The sequence below is a fragment of the Thamnophis sirtalis genome, unplaced genomic scaffold (assembly GCF_051295495.1).
Source record: "Thamnophis sirtalis isolate CommonGarterSnake01/CBP01778 unplaced genomic scaffold, rThaSir2_p1.2 scaffold_11, whole genome shotgun sequence".
Classification (NCBI taxonomy): Eukaryota; Metazoa; Chordata; class Lepidosauria; order Squamata; family Natricidae; genus Thamnophis; species Thamnophis sirtalis.
The window spans coordinates 3,726,908-3,739,652 of NW_028261391.1; the positions used below are offsets into that span (position 1 = coordinate 3,726,908).

Sequence of the window (12,745 nt, forward strand, 5' to 3'; positions counted from 1 at the left end):
CAAGTTGACTATGGTAAGTTGAATTGTCCCACAGCAAGTTGGTTGTGGTGAGTTGGCCATGATCAGTTGGCCATGATCAGTTGGCCACAACAAGTTGACTATGGTAAGTTGAATTGTCCCGTAGCAAGTTGGTTGTGGTGAGTTTGCCATGATCAGTTTGCCATGATCAGTTGGCCACAACAAGTTGACTATGGTAAGTTGAATTGTCCCACAGCAAGTTGGTTGTGGTGAGTTGGCCATGATCAGTTGGCCATGATCAGTTGGCCACAGCAAGTTGACTATGGTAAGTTGAATTGTCCTGTAGCAAGTTGGTTGTGGTGAGTTGGCCATGATCAGTTGGCCACAGCAAGTTGACTATGGTAAGTTGAATTGTCCTGTAGCAAGTTGGTTGTGGTGAGTTGGCCATGATCAGTTGGCCACAGCAAGTTGACTATGGTAAGTTGAATTGTCCTGTAGCAAGTTGGTTGTGGTGAGTTGGCCATGATCAGTTGGCCATGATCAGTTGGCCATAGCAAGTTGACTATGGTAAGTTGAATTGTCCTGTAGCAAGTTGGTTGTGGTGAGTTGGCCATGATCAGTTGGCCATGATCAGTTGGCCACAGCAAGTTGACTATGGTAAGTTGAATTGTCCTGTAGCAAGTTGGCTGTGGCAAGTTGACCATGGCGAGCTGTCTACTTCCTTGAAGCTCTCAGTTCACCCTGTAGCAGTCCTTGAAATCCAGGGATTGCTTCCGATAGATGTCCGAGAACCTGACGTTGACTTCAACTGTCTATTAACACCACCGGGCAGTTGAGGAAGAGAGCCAAGAAGGCCTTGGATCCAGGTGGATCAAGGCCTAGTTCCAAGTTTCAGCTCCGCCACCAGAGTCAGCCTGACTCATAAGTTGGACCAAGTCACCTTTCTCAAGAGAGGTGATCCGCTTGCACTTGTCTCTTCATGCCAACTTCGGGGCTTTGGCTGAACTTTATCCTCAGCTGTTGGACTCCTCGTCCTTCTCTGATCTTCCCTCACCCAACCGCCCCCCCCTCCAGGGGTGGGACGCCTTCCACTGTTCTATTCAGCTAATCCAGCATTTTATGCCCTTGGAAAAGCAGCTGTTGCTTGTCTTCACCGCAGAAACGGTCCCTTTCTAGAAAGTTTCTCTCTCCGTCTTGGGGTGCTTTTAAGAAAAGTTGGCTTGGTTTTGTTGGGTTGGAATCCCAAGGCTTCCTATTCCTTCGCTTTAATTTTTTTTAAATTATATATATATTTTATTTTATCTTCCAGTAATAAACATACATAATTTGTGTCCATTGCATTGATTGGGTCAAATCCTTTTTGAACAGCATTAACAGTCATAATACAAATATCATGTGAAATTCTTACCTCCCAACTTCAACAATGTTTATCTCATTTCGTATTTCTTTTACATTTCCCCATTAATTCATTTAAACATAAATAACATTTCTTTGCGGCCCATATTTTCTTTCTTTCTTTTTTAAATTTTTTTTATTTTATTTTATCAATTTCATATATACATTCACAATTATATGATCTCATAACTGTTATTAATAATATGTATTTATAACTATTTTTCCCCACTGTTGACAATATACTTGAAGATTGCTTTTTTATCATCCCATAGATCCATCTTATCTTACAACGGTCCTACTTTTTCTTCCCTCCCTCCCTCTTTCCTTCCCTCGTTTCTTCTCTCCTACTCCCTTTCCTTCCCTCCCTCCTTCCCCTTCCGTCCTTCTCTCCTTCCCTCCTTCCTTCCCTCCTTCCTTCCTTCCCTCCTTTCTTTTCTCCTTCTTTCCTTCCTTTCCCCCTTCCTTTCCTCCTTCCTTCCCCCTTCCTTCTCTCCTACATTCCCTCCTTCCTTCCCTCCTTCCTTCCCTCCTTTCTTCTCTCCTTGCTTCCCTCCTTCCTTCCCTCCTTGCTTCCCTCCCTCCTTCCCTCCCTCCTTCCTACCCCCCTTTCTTCTCTTTCTTCTCTCCTTCCTTCCTTCCTCCTCTCTCCCTTCTCTCCTTCCCCTTCCTCCCCTTTACCCTTCCCCTCTTCTTCCCATTCCTCCCCTCTTTCCTACTCTTACATTCCCTCCCATTCTTCCTCTGCCTTTCCCTTTCTCCTATTCCTCTCCTTTCTCCTCTCCTTCCTATCCTTCCTTCTACTCCTCCCTCCATCCACTCTAACCGTTGTTGTGTTTACATATTCTCCTCCTCAGGGGATGACCTGGTTCTCTTTTTCATATTTTCTATCCCTTCCTGGGTATCGGCCTTCAATATTATGAAAATCACTCATTATTCCACCAGGGCTTCAATGTTCCCAATGTGTGAGATTACTTATAGCGCCAATTATTAACGATATTCAATCCATCATGGGAGGACAATATATTTTAACACACTATTAATATTAATAATACAATTACATTACCTAATCTTAGATTACCATCTACTAAACTGCATTTACTCAGATTATGGTATTTTCCCATTTTATTAATATATTTTCTTATTATCCAATCATCTTTTAATCTTTCTAGAATTCCATCATTTATTGATTTTTTTGGTCAATCTTTTATCTCTCTCCCTTAAGCTCTTTATCTCCTTCGCTTTAATTTTTATGCTGCAAGAAATTTTAGAAAGTGAACCTGTTTTACCAATGGTTAGATAAAAAAACCTGGGAATGAAACTGTTTACCTATGTAGTAATAGAAAGTTATAGTTATTGTTATGAAGTTTCTTTTTCTCCTTGTTATGATATAGAGCACTATTCACATGATATATAAAGGACAATAATGATTTTAATGAATAAGAGTGGGATGATTTGAACACTTTGGTATAATTGCATGTAGTGACCATTTTATATTAGAAAGATATTTGTATATTAAACGGATCAATGATGATGTAAGGAACAATTGATATACACGCGATTTGAAATATTTAACTACTATATGGATTAATAATTAATAATGGAAAACTATTTTTGGAACTCTGGATGATTGGTGACATTATGGTCAATTGAAAATATGAATGTATATTATAAACTAATGGGAATTCTTTGTTCTAATCTCTCTAATCTTCTAATCTCTCTTCCTCTGCTCTGCAATTTTTCCTCTGGCAATCCATTCTTACTCCCACCCCATTCCAAGCGTCTTCATCCCAAATTGTATGGCTAAAAGTCTGTAGAGATTCTCAGTCATCCTGGTTGCCCCAAAGATGCTTTTTTTTTCATATTTTCAATGTTTCACTTCTCAACCAAGAAGCTTCTTCAGTTCTGACTGGATTTGGGGGGGGGGGGATTGAAGGATTTAAATCCCTTGCAGACAGCTGGTCATTCGCATCCTTTGAGAGGGTCATTGAGGCCACTTGGACGCTTATCTTTTAGCTGTACAATTTGGGATGAAGACCCTTGGAATGGGGGGGGGGAAGTAGGGGTGAATTTCCAGAGGGGAAAATTGCAGACTACAGGAACCATTTGCATCACTCAGGTGACCCTGAGGACACAGGTAAACCTCCAGCCGCATCAAGGACCCTCTAAAAAGGATGCAAATGACCAGCTGTCTGCAAGGAGTATCAATCCTTCCATTCCCCGCCATCCAAATCAGAGCTGAAGAAGCTTCTTGGATGAGAAGTGAAACGTCTTCAAAGAAAAACAAAAAAATCCTGGAAAAAGCAGCTTTGGGACAACCCTGACCTGGGTAATTAAGAAATATCGGCAGAGGAAGAATGGGAGGGAATGTAAGAGTAGGAAAGAGGGGAGGAATGGGAAGAAGAGGGGAAGGGTAAAGGGGAGGAAGGGGAAGGAGAGAAGGGAAAGGAGAGGAGGAAGGAAGGAAGGAGAGAAGAAAGAGAAGAAAGGGGGGTAGGAAGGAGGGAGGGAAGTAAAGAGGGAAGGAAGGAGGGAAGGAAGGAGAGAAGAAAGGAGGGAAGGAAGGAGGGAAGGAAGGAGAGAAGGAGAGAAGGAAGGAGGGAAGGAAGGAGAGAATGTAGGAGAGAAGGAAGGGGGGAAGAAAGGAGGAAAGGAAGGGGGAAAGGAAGGGGGAAAGGAAGGAGAGAAAGAGAAAGAGAAAAGAAAGGAGGGAAGGAAGGAGAGAAGGAGGGAAGGGGAAGGAGGGAGGGAAGGAAGGGGAGTAGGAGAGAAGAAACGAGGGAAGGAAAGAGGGAGGGAGGGAAGAAGAAGTAGGACCGTTGTAAGATAAGATGGATCTATGGGATGGTAAGAAAGCAATCTTCAAGTATATTGTCAACAGTAGGGAAAAATTGTTATAAATACATATTATGAATAACAGTTATGAGATCATATAATTGTGAATGTATATATGAAATTGATAAAATTAAAATAATTTTTTAAAAAAGAAATCTCTACAGACTTTTAGCTTCTTCTGAAATCGCGAGGACAGCCGAATTGCATTCTTAAGCTTTGTAAAGTCGTGACCTTGCATTCTTCTAAACCAGTGTTTCTCAACCTTGGCAACTTGAAGATGTCCGGACTTCAACTCCCAGAATTCCCCAGCCAGCGAATGCTGGCTGGGGAATTCTGGGAGTTGAAGTCCGGACATCTTCAAGTTGCCAAGGTTGAGAAACACTATTCTAAATGAATAGGCCATTGACGGTGACTTTCCTTTCAGGAGGCTCCTACGCGGCTCCCTTGACTCCAGGAGAGAGGAAGAACTGGAACAAAGGAACCCGCGGCCGAAAGAAAATATTTGAGGCTTACATGTCAAAGGAAGACGTGTCGGACGGCCTGAAGAGAAAGACGCTGATCCAGGTGAGGGAAATGTTTGTGCGCAAAATAAAAAAAAAAGCTTTGTTGTTAGTTGCAAAATTGTGTCTGACCCATTGCGACCCCCATGGACGACTTTCCTCTAGCCCTTCCTGTCCTCCACCATCCTCTGGAGTCCATGTAAGCTCACGCTGATTGCTTCGGTGACTCCATCCTGCCACCTCCTTCTCTGTCGTCCTTCTTCCTCTATTGCCTTCCATCTTTCCCAACATTGGGCTCTTCTCCAGGGAGTCCTTCCTTCTCATTATATATATATATATATGTTTTTATTTGTTATAAATATAACAAAGGCAACAGTAAAAATATTGGGTTTCTGTCGTGATGGACTCTTGTGACGAGCCGATTGACAGATGTTGGAAGCAGTTAGCTTCCTCCCATAATTGGGGCTTACCAGGGGTTGTGACACTAATATAGATAGATAGATAGATAGATAGATAGATAGATAGATAGATAGGGAGGGAGGGAGGGAGGGAGGGAGGGAGGGAGAGAGAGAGAGAGAGAGAGAGAGAGAGAGAGAGAGTGAGAGAGTGAGAGAGTGTTGTTGTGAGTTGCGAAGTCGTGTCCGACCCTTCATGACCCCCTGGACAATGTTCCTCTAATCCTTGCTGTCCTCTACCATCCTCTGGAGTCCATTTAAGCTCACACCGACTGCTTCGGTGACTCCATCCAGCCACCTCCTTCTCTGCCGTCCCCTTCTTCTTCTTTTGCCCTCCATCGTTCCCAGCATGAGGCTCTTCTCCAGGGAGTCCTTCCTTCTCATTAGGTGGCCAAAGTCTTTGAGTTTCCTCTTCAGGATCTGGCCTTCTAAGGAGCAGTCAGGGTGGATCTCCTCCAGGACTGACCGGTTGGATGGCCTTGCAGTCCAAGGGACTCAATGCAGGAGTCTTCTCCAGCACCAGAGTTCAGAGGCCTCCATTCTTTGGTGCTCAGCCTTCCTCATGGTCCAACTTTCACAGCCATCCATTGCAAGGGGAAACCACAGCCTTGGCTATGCGCACTTTTGTTGGCAGGGTGATGTCTGTGCTTTTTAGTCTGCTGTCTAGTATGAGGTACAAAACCAAAACCAAAAATCTTCTTTAAAGCTGGTCCAGAAACCCTGAACTGGCAGATGGTGAAAGTAAGTTGGAATCTAATATTTAGAATTAATCCCTCAACGAAGATGTTTATGTATTTATTGTACCGTATCTATGCAGGCAGTCCTCGACTTAAGAACACAAGTTGAGCTCCAAAATGATACATTGTTAAGTGAGACAATGGTCAAGTGAGTTTTGCTTCATTTTACAACCTTTCTTGCCCTTGGCTTCAGTGAACCATGGAGGTTGTTAAGTGAGGAACACGGTGTCAGAGTTCCAAATAGCATCCAAAAGTAAATCAGAGGCAAAGTATTGCTCAAAGTTCTGAGTTATTAAGAGAGTTGGCACATCTGGGAAAACCCGAATCTGAAAGTTTCCCAGTTTTCCCCACCCAGTTGAAAGTTCAAGATCTGGCCCCCACACCCACAAGTCCATCACATGGTCCAATCATCCACTGCCATGCTGGCAGGTCCACCCATCTAGTTCCGGTCAGGTGCAGAGGTGCAGAGACAAAGGATGACCTTGGTTTTCTAGAAAGAATGTTGTTATGGCTACATAGCATCTAACTCCGTACAATCTCCCCTCCCATTTTCACACCATAGAAAAGGCATAGTAGAATAATAGAAAGTGTGGCAGGCCAAAGATCCAACAGAAAAGATGGCTGCAGGCCTGACACACGGTTGTTAAGTGATTCTGGCTTCCCCGTTGACTTTGCTTGTCAAAAGGTCGCAAAAGGGGATCACGCAACCCTGGGACACTGCGACCGTCGTAAGTATGAACCAGTGGCAAAGGGTCTGAATTTTTTTTTTAATAAATTTTTTAAAATTTATTTTCCAAACAAACATACAACTCTTCCTTCTTTTTTTTTCCTTCTTTACATATTGTAGAAAGTGTGTCAGCTGGTTACAAAAGGCTTTTGTGCATCTCTTCCACCGTCATCAAATATAATTCATATTAATTCAAATATCAACTCAAATATTTACTATATTAACATCATCATACCTCCACTTTTATTTGACTATAGTTATTTAAACATCCTTCATCCTTAAATATACCAAGATTCAATACATAACCACATGCTGGCATTTCATTTACTTATTTGTAAAATCCTCCATTAACATCAAATCCTCATATCCTGTTTTAGCTAAACATCCATAATATTTAATACCAAAATTTTCTAATCCTCCATGTATATAATTTATTATCATTATCTTTTCTTTATTTAACTATATCCTATATCATAACATTTCCCCCCTATTAGTTAAAACTTAACTGTATCTAGTTTTGTTTTTTTATTATAATTATTATTGTTATTAATAATCTTTATATATAGTCCAAAAATATTTCTAACCTTCCCTTCTCATATCCAATTATTACTTATCATAACAGCTCAACATTGTATACATTACTATCATTATCAATTTTTATTTAACTGTACCTATTACCACTGGATTTAACTAGGTTTAGCTAATTTTGAATTATACTCTTCCATCTATCAACCTGTATCTCTCCAATAACAAAACAATCTTATATCTACTGCCATTTGTGGATCCAATTCTCCAAACATCATTTTAAACAAGCTTGTACGAAATGATCTTTGCACTCAAAGGGTCTGAATTTTGATCACATGCTCATGGGGATGCGACAAAGCTTGTAAGCGTGAGAAATGTTCATCAGGCACTTTTTTCGGTGCCCTTTTAACTTTGAACAGTCACTAAATGAATTCTTGCAAGTTGGGGAGTGCCTGTACTTATTGAGGGAGATTCTTCAATAGGATACACCCAATTGAAACAATTTCACAAAAGGCAAAAAAAACCCTTTTATCTTAAAAATCCGCTGAAATTTAAAGGTGCCGGCTCAAAAGCCAGGAGACCGATCACTCAAGGAACGGTTGTAAGTCGAGGACCAACTGAACACAGCTGTTGTGTTGTGTTTTTAACTCAGCCTGAACGTGCCCAGATCCTTCAGCCTCCAACGGTGTCTCTCTCCCTGTTCTGGGAGGGAAGCGGTAGCCGTTGCCCCTTTTCCTGACAAATCTAGCGGTCATTTGTGTGTGTGTGAAGGATTGCAAAGTGGTGGGTGACATCATGAGATTCTGGGGAGAGAGAGAGAGAGAGAGCCCTGGCCCTCGACGCACCATGTGCCAACAGTTGTTCCCTGCAGATGGGGAGGATGGCTAGCTCCAGATATGACATCACAGCGTGAAAATGGGTAAATAGGATTATAAGTCCCATCTGCTTTTGAAGACAGGAGATCAATCCTGTCTGTCTCTCTGTTTCTATCTCTCCCTCTTTCTCTCTCTCTCTCTGTCTCTCCCTCCTTCCTTCTCTCTCTCATCCCTCTCTCCCTCCCTCTCTCTCTCTGGTCCGCAGAAAAATTATCTGCATTTTTTACATTGCACTCAATCAGGGGTCCTCAAACTACGGCCCCTGGGATGGATACATGCAATGAACACTTGTGTGGCTGCAGAGAGTCTCCCCCTTTGGGGTCTTTTTGTGGGGGTTGGAGGGGGGCAGAAATTCCCACTTGGGGTCTGTTTCGGTCTCCTGGTGGGGGGCTTTGGGCGAAGGCTGGAGAGAAGCACCGCTGGTGGAGAAGAGCCGGAGGGCCTCGTTCCAGTGGGGCTGCATCATGGCCTGGAACTGGCTGACCATCTCAGCCCGCTGAGCCTCCAGGTGTTGGCACCTGGCCTTGCACTCCCGCAGGTCTTCCCTCTGCTTGGAAAGCTCATGCTCCTAGTCCTCAGTGAGGTGCTTCTGCTGAGCCTCCTTCTCAGTCAGATCCAGTTTGAACTAACTCTTTCTCCTGGTGACTGCTTAGCTCCAGCAACTCCTTCCTGTTGGGGCCCTAAGGAGCCCGGGCGGGCAGGCGAGGAGGGGAGGGGTGAGCAGAGGCCCTCAACATAAATGACATCGAGTTGGCCACGCCCCCAGTCACATGACCACCTAGCCACGCCCGCTCAGCCGGTCATTAGGCAGATCCTATTACTGGTCTGCAGGATTTAAAATTATGAATTTAGTGAACCCTGAGGTCCGAAAAGTTGGTGACCCCTTAAAGCGACTTCTTTGCTGAAATCTAATTTCAATGTTTCTCTCTTTTCCCCCCCCTCTCTCTTCAGGGACCCCTAAGGATAAACCCCAAGAAATACCACGATGCCTTCGTCCCTTCCCCCGTAAGTAATCCTGTAAAGTTCAGCGATTGGTGGTCTCACATGGGTTCAATGTCCCTCTGCCTCTGGATTGATGGAGGAAGAAGAGATGATCTGGATCTTCTTGGGGTATTTTCCCCCCTTGAAAAAAAACGTTTCCTTCCTTCATCCAAGAAGCTTCTTCAGTTCTTCTGAAGCAGCTTCTGAACCGAAGAGGCTTCTTAGAATTAGAATACTTTCTTTGGCCAAATGTGATTGGACCCAAGGCAGTCGTAGAATGGATCCCCCTTGATCAAAAACGTCCACGAAAAAGAACCCGAAACAAGATGGATGGATGACATGTGGGCCCAGTTGGCAAAAGAAAGCTCACAACCGCAAGGGTTGGAAACCAGCAGGTCTTCATCATGCGGTGGAAGAAAGAGAAGGAGAAGAGGAAGAGGTGGAGGAAGAGGAGGAGGAGGAAAGAAGGAGGAAGTGGAGATGGACAAGAGGAGGAGGAAGGAGGAGGGGGAGGAGGAGAAGGAGAAATGGAGGAAGAGGAGGAAAAGAAAGAGAGGAGGAGGAAGGAGGAAGAGAAAAGGAATGGAGAAGGAGAAGGAGGAGAAGAAGGACAAGATGAAGAGGAGGAAGAGAAAGACAGGAATAGGAAGGAGGAGGAGAAGGGGAAGAGGAGGAGAAGGAAAGGAGAAGGAAGGAGGAAGAGAAAAGGAAAGAAGGAGGAGGAAAAGGAAAAGAGGAGGAGAAGAAGGACAAGATGAAGAGGAGGAAGAGAAAAAGAGGAATAGGAAGGAGGAGGAGAAGGGGAAGGGGAAGAGGAGGAGAAGGAAAAGAGGAGGAGGAAGGAGGAAGAGAAAAGGAGAGGAGGAGGAGGAAAAGGAAAAGAGGAGGAGAAGAAGGACAAGATGAAGAGGAGGAAGAGAAAGAGAGGAAGAGGAAGGAAGAGGAGAAGGGGAAGGGGAAGAGGAGGAGAAGGAAAAGAGGAGAAGGAAGGAGGAAGAGAAAAGGAAAGAAGGAGGAGGAAAAGGAGAAGAAGGACAAGATGAAGAGGAGGAAGAGAAAAAGAGGAATAGGAAGGAGGAGGAGAAGGGGAAGGGGAAGAGGAGGAGAAGGAAAAGAGGAGGAGGAGGAGAAGGTGAAGATGAAGAGAAGGAGAAGAAGAAGAGATGGAGGAAGAGGAGGAGGAGAAAGAGGGGAGGAGGAAGGGGAAGAGGAAGAGGAGGAGAAAGAAAGGAAGAGGAGGAGGAGGAGAAAGAGAGGAGGAGGAAGGAGAAGGGGAAGAGGAAGAGGAGGAGAAAGAAAGGAGGAGGAGGAGGAGGGGAAGAAGAAGAAGAAGAAGAAGAAGAAGAAGAAGAAATAATTATAATAATACCCTCAAGGAATTTGCCTCTGGTGCAAAAGCTCTTAGTGTACATTCAAAACAACAGATTAGTAATAATAACAATCACGATGGCATTAGGAGAAGGAAGTGGAAAGGATGAGAAGGATAACAGTGATACAGCCATGCGAGGTGGGTAAACACACTTAGACATACAACAATATTATGAGGATTAGGTGTTCAGAATAAACCACTCTCTTTGTGTCTGGTTGTTTTGGCATGGAGTTCCCTGGAGCACCATCCCGAGGAGACGAGTCGGACCAGGACTTTATGTCCGGGATGTGAGGGGCTCCGTAGCTATTTCCTCAACCCTCCTTCTGACCCCCCCACAATCTACAGGTCCTCTGGGGGGGAGGCAGGCTGGTTGCACTCGAAGAAGCTGCTTGAATAATGAGGGGAAACTTTTTTTTCCCCAGGAAAAATAATCCCAGAAATTCCGGCTGCTTTTTGGAGAAGCACCTGGAGGAGCCATGTGGCCATACCTGAGGGGCTGCCCCAGAGAAGAAGGGGTGGGGTGGGAGGTTTCATCCGATTTTCCAAAGCACCGAAAAGGTTGAGAAACGCTGCTATGCTGGGAATGAAGGGCCTCCTTAAGCAGCTTTTATCCTTTCGCTGAACTGTGACTCAGGCACTTCACTTCTGAAAGTCGCCAGGTTGAGAAAATACTTTGCTAGAGGAGTTTGCTGACCTGGGAACATCAGACGCAGGAGCCTAGCATGTCATGTTAATCATGGGGGCAAAATAACTTCTTTGAGTTTAGAATAACCGAGTTGGAAGGGACCTTAGAGGTCGTCTAGTCCAACCCCCTGCTCAAACACGAGACCCTCTTCCAGCGATGGCGAACCTTTTTTGGCTCGCCTGCCATAAGCAGGGAGAGCATGTGGGGGGGGTCGTGCGTGGGTGTGCACCCTTCTTTCGCCCTCCCCAGGCTCCAGAGGCTTTATAGGAGCCCGGGGAGGGCGAAAACAGCCTCCCCCCCCCCGGAGGCCCTTCGGAGGCTTCAGGAGCTTTCTGAAGCGCAAAAAAAAATGGAAATTCGGGAACGGACTTCCGGTTTGCTTGTAGGGCTGGTTTAATCCCTCCGGAGCCTTCGGGGACCTTCAGGAGTCTTCCCTAAAGGCTCCGGAGGACTAAAAATGACCTTACGAGCAAACTGGAATTTTGGTTTGTCTGTTAGGCCATTTTTAGTCCTCTGGAGCCTTCAGGGAAGTCTCCGGAAGGCCCCTGAAGGTTCTGGAGGGCTTAAACTGGCCCTACAAGCAAACTGGAATTCTGGTTTGTCTGTTGGGCCATTTTTAGTCCTCCAGAGCCTTCAGGGAAGTCTCCGGAAGGCCCCTGAAGGCTCCAGAGGACTTAAACCAGCCCTACGAGCAAGCCGGAAGTCCATTCCTGAACTTCCTGTTTGCCCGTAGGGCTGTTTTTTTGCGCTCCGGAGGCTTCAGGGAAGCTCCTGAAGCTTCCGGAGGGCCTCTGGGGGAGGGGGGAGGCTGTTTTCGCCCTCCCCAGGCTCCTATAAAGCCTCTGGAGCTTGGGGAGGGCGAAAAATGGCCTCAAAAAACCCCCCTAAAGTCAGCTGGCCAGTGCATGCATGCACGCTGGCCAGGTGACAGGGAAATGCCTTGCGTGCCCTGATCAATGACTCCGCGTGTCACAAGTTCGCCATCCCGGCCCTATACCATTTCAGACAAATTGCTGTCCGGTCTCTTCTTAGTAACTCCAGTGTTGGAGCACCCACAACTTCTGGTGGCAGGCTGTTCCTTCCATCCATCCATCCACCCATCCATTCTTCTGCCTGCCATGTATCATATTTACCTATGTCAGAATCGTATCAGGAGGTCTTCTAGTCCAACTCTAGTAGGAGACCCTATACCATTTCAGACAAATGGCTGTACAATTTCATCGTAAAAACCTCCAGTTTGGGAACACCCAGGACTTCTCTTCCATCCAGAATCACAGAATCTCAGGAAGATACTTTGGAAGTCTTCTAGTCGAACCCCCTGCTCAAGCAGGAGCCCCTCTACAATGTCAGACAAATGGCTGTCCAATCTCTTCCCTTCCAGCTCTATTCTGATAGATAGATAGATAGATAGATAGATAGATAGATAGATAGATAGATAGATAGATAGATAGATAGAGATAGAGAGATAGAGATAGATGATATAGATATATAGATAGATAGATAGATAGATAGATAGATAGATAGATAGATAGATATAGATATATAGATATATAGATAGATAGAGATAGAGAGATAGAGAGATAGAGATAGAGATAGAAATAGAGATAGATAGATAGATAGATAGATAGATAGAGATAGAGAGATAGAGATAGATGATATAGATAGATAGATAGATAGATAGATAGAGATAGATAGATAGATAGATA

At 44.7% G+C, this 12,745-nt stretch overlaps 1 protein-coding gene across 1 annotated transcript in view; it reads left to right on the forward strand.

Moving 5' to 3' along the window:
* DIS3L2 (DIS3 like 3'-5' exoribonuclease 2) overlaps nucleotides 1-12,745 on the forward strand; it is a 217,979-nt gene that overhangs the window by 38,368 nt on the left and 166,866 nt on the right. Inside the window, exons 4-5 of the mRNA XM_087725075.1 lie at nucleotides 4,610-4,749; nucleotides 8,956-9,009. Of these exons, the coding sequence (XP_087581201.1) occupies nucleotides 4,610-4,749; nucleotides 8,956-9,009 (194 nt within the window). The remainder of the gene's footprint in view (nucleotides 1-4,609; nucleotides 4,750-8,955; nucleotides 9,010-12,745) is intronic.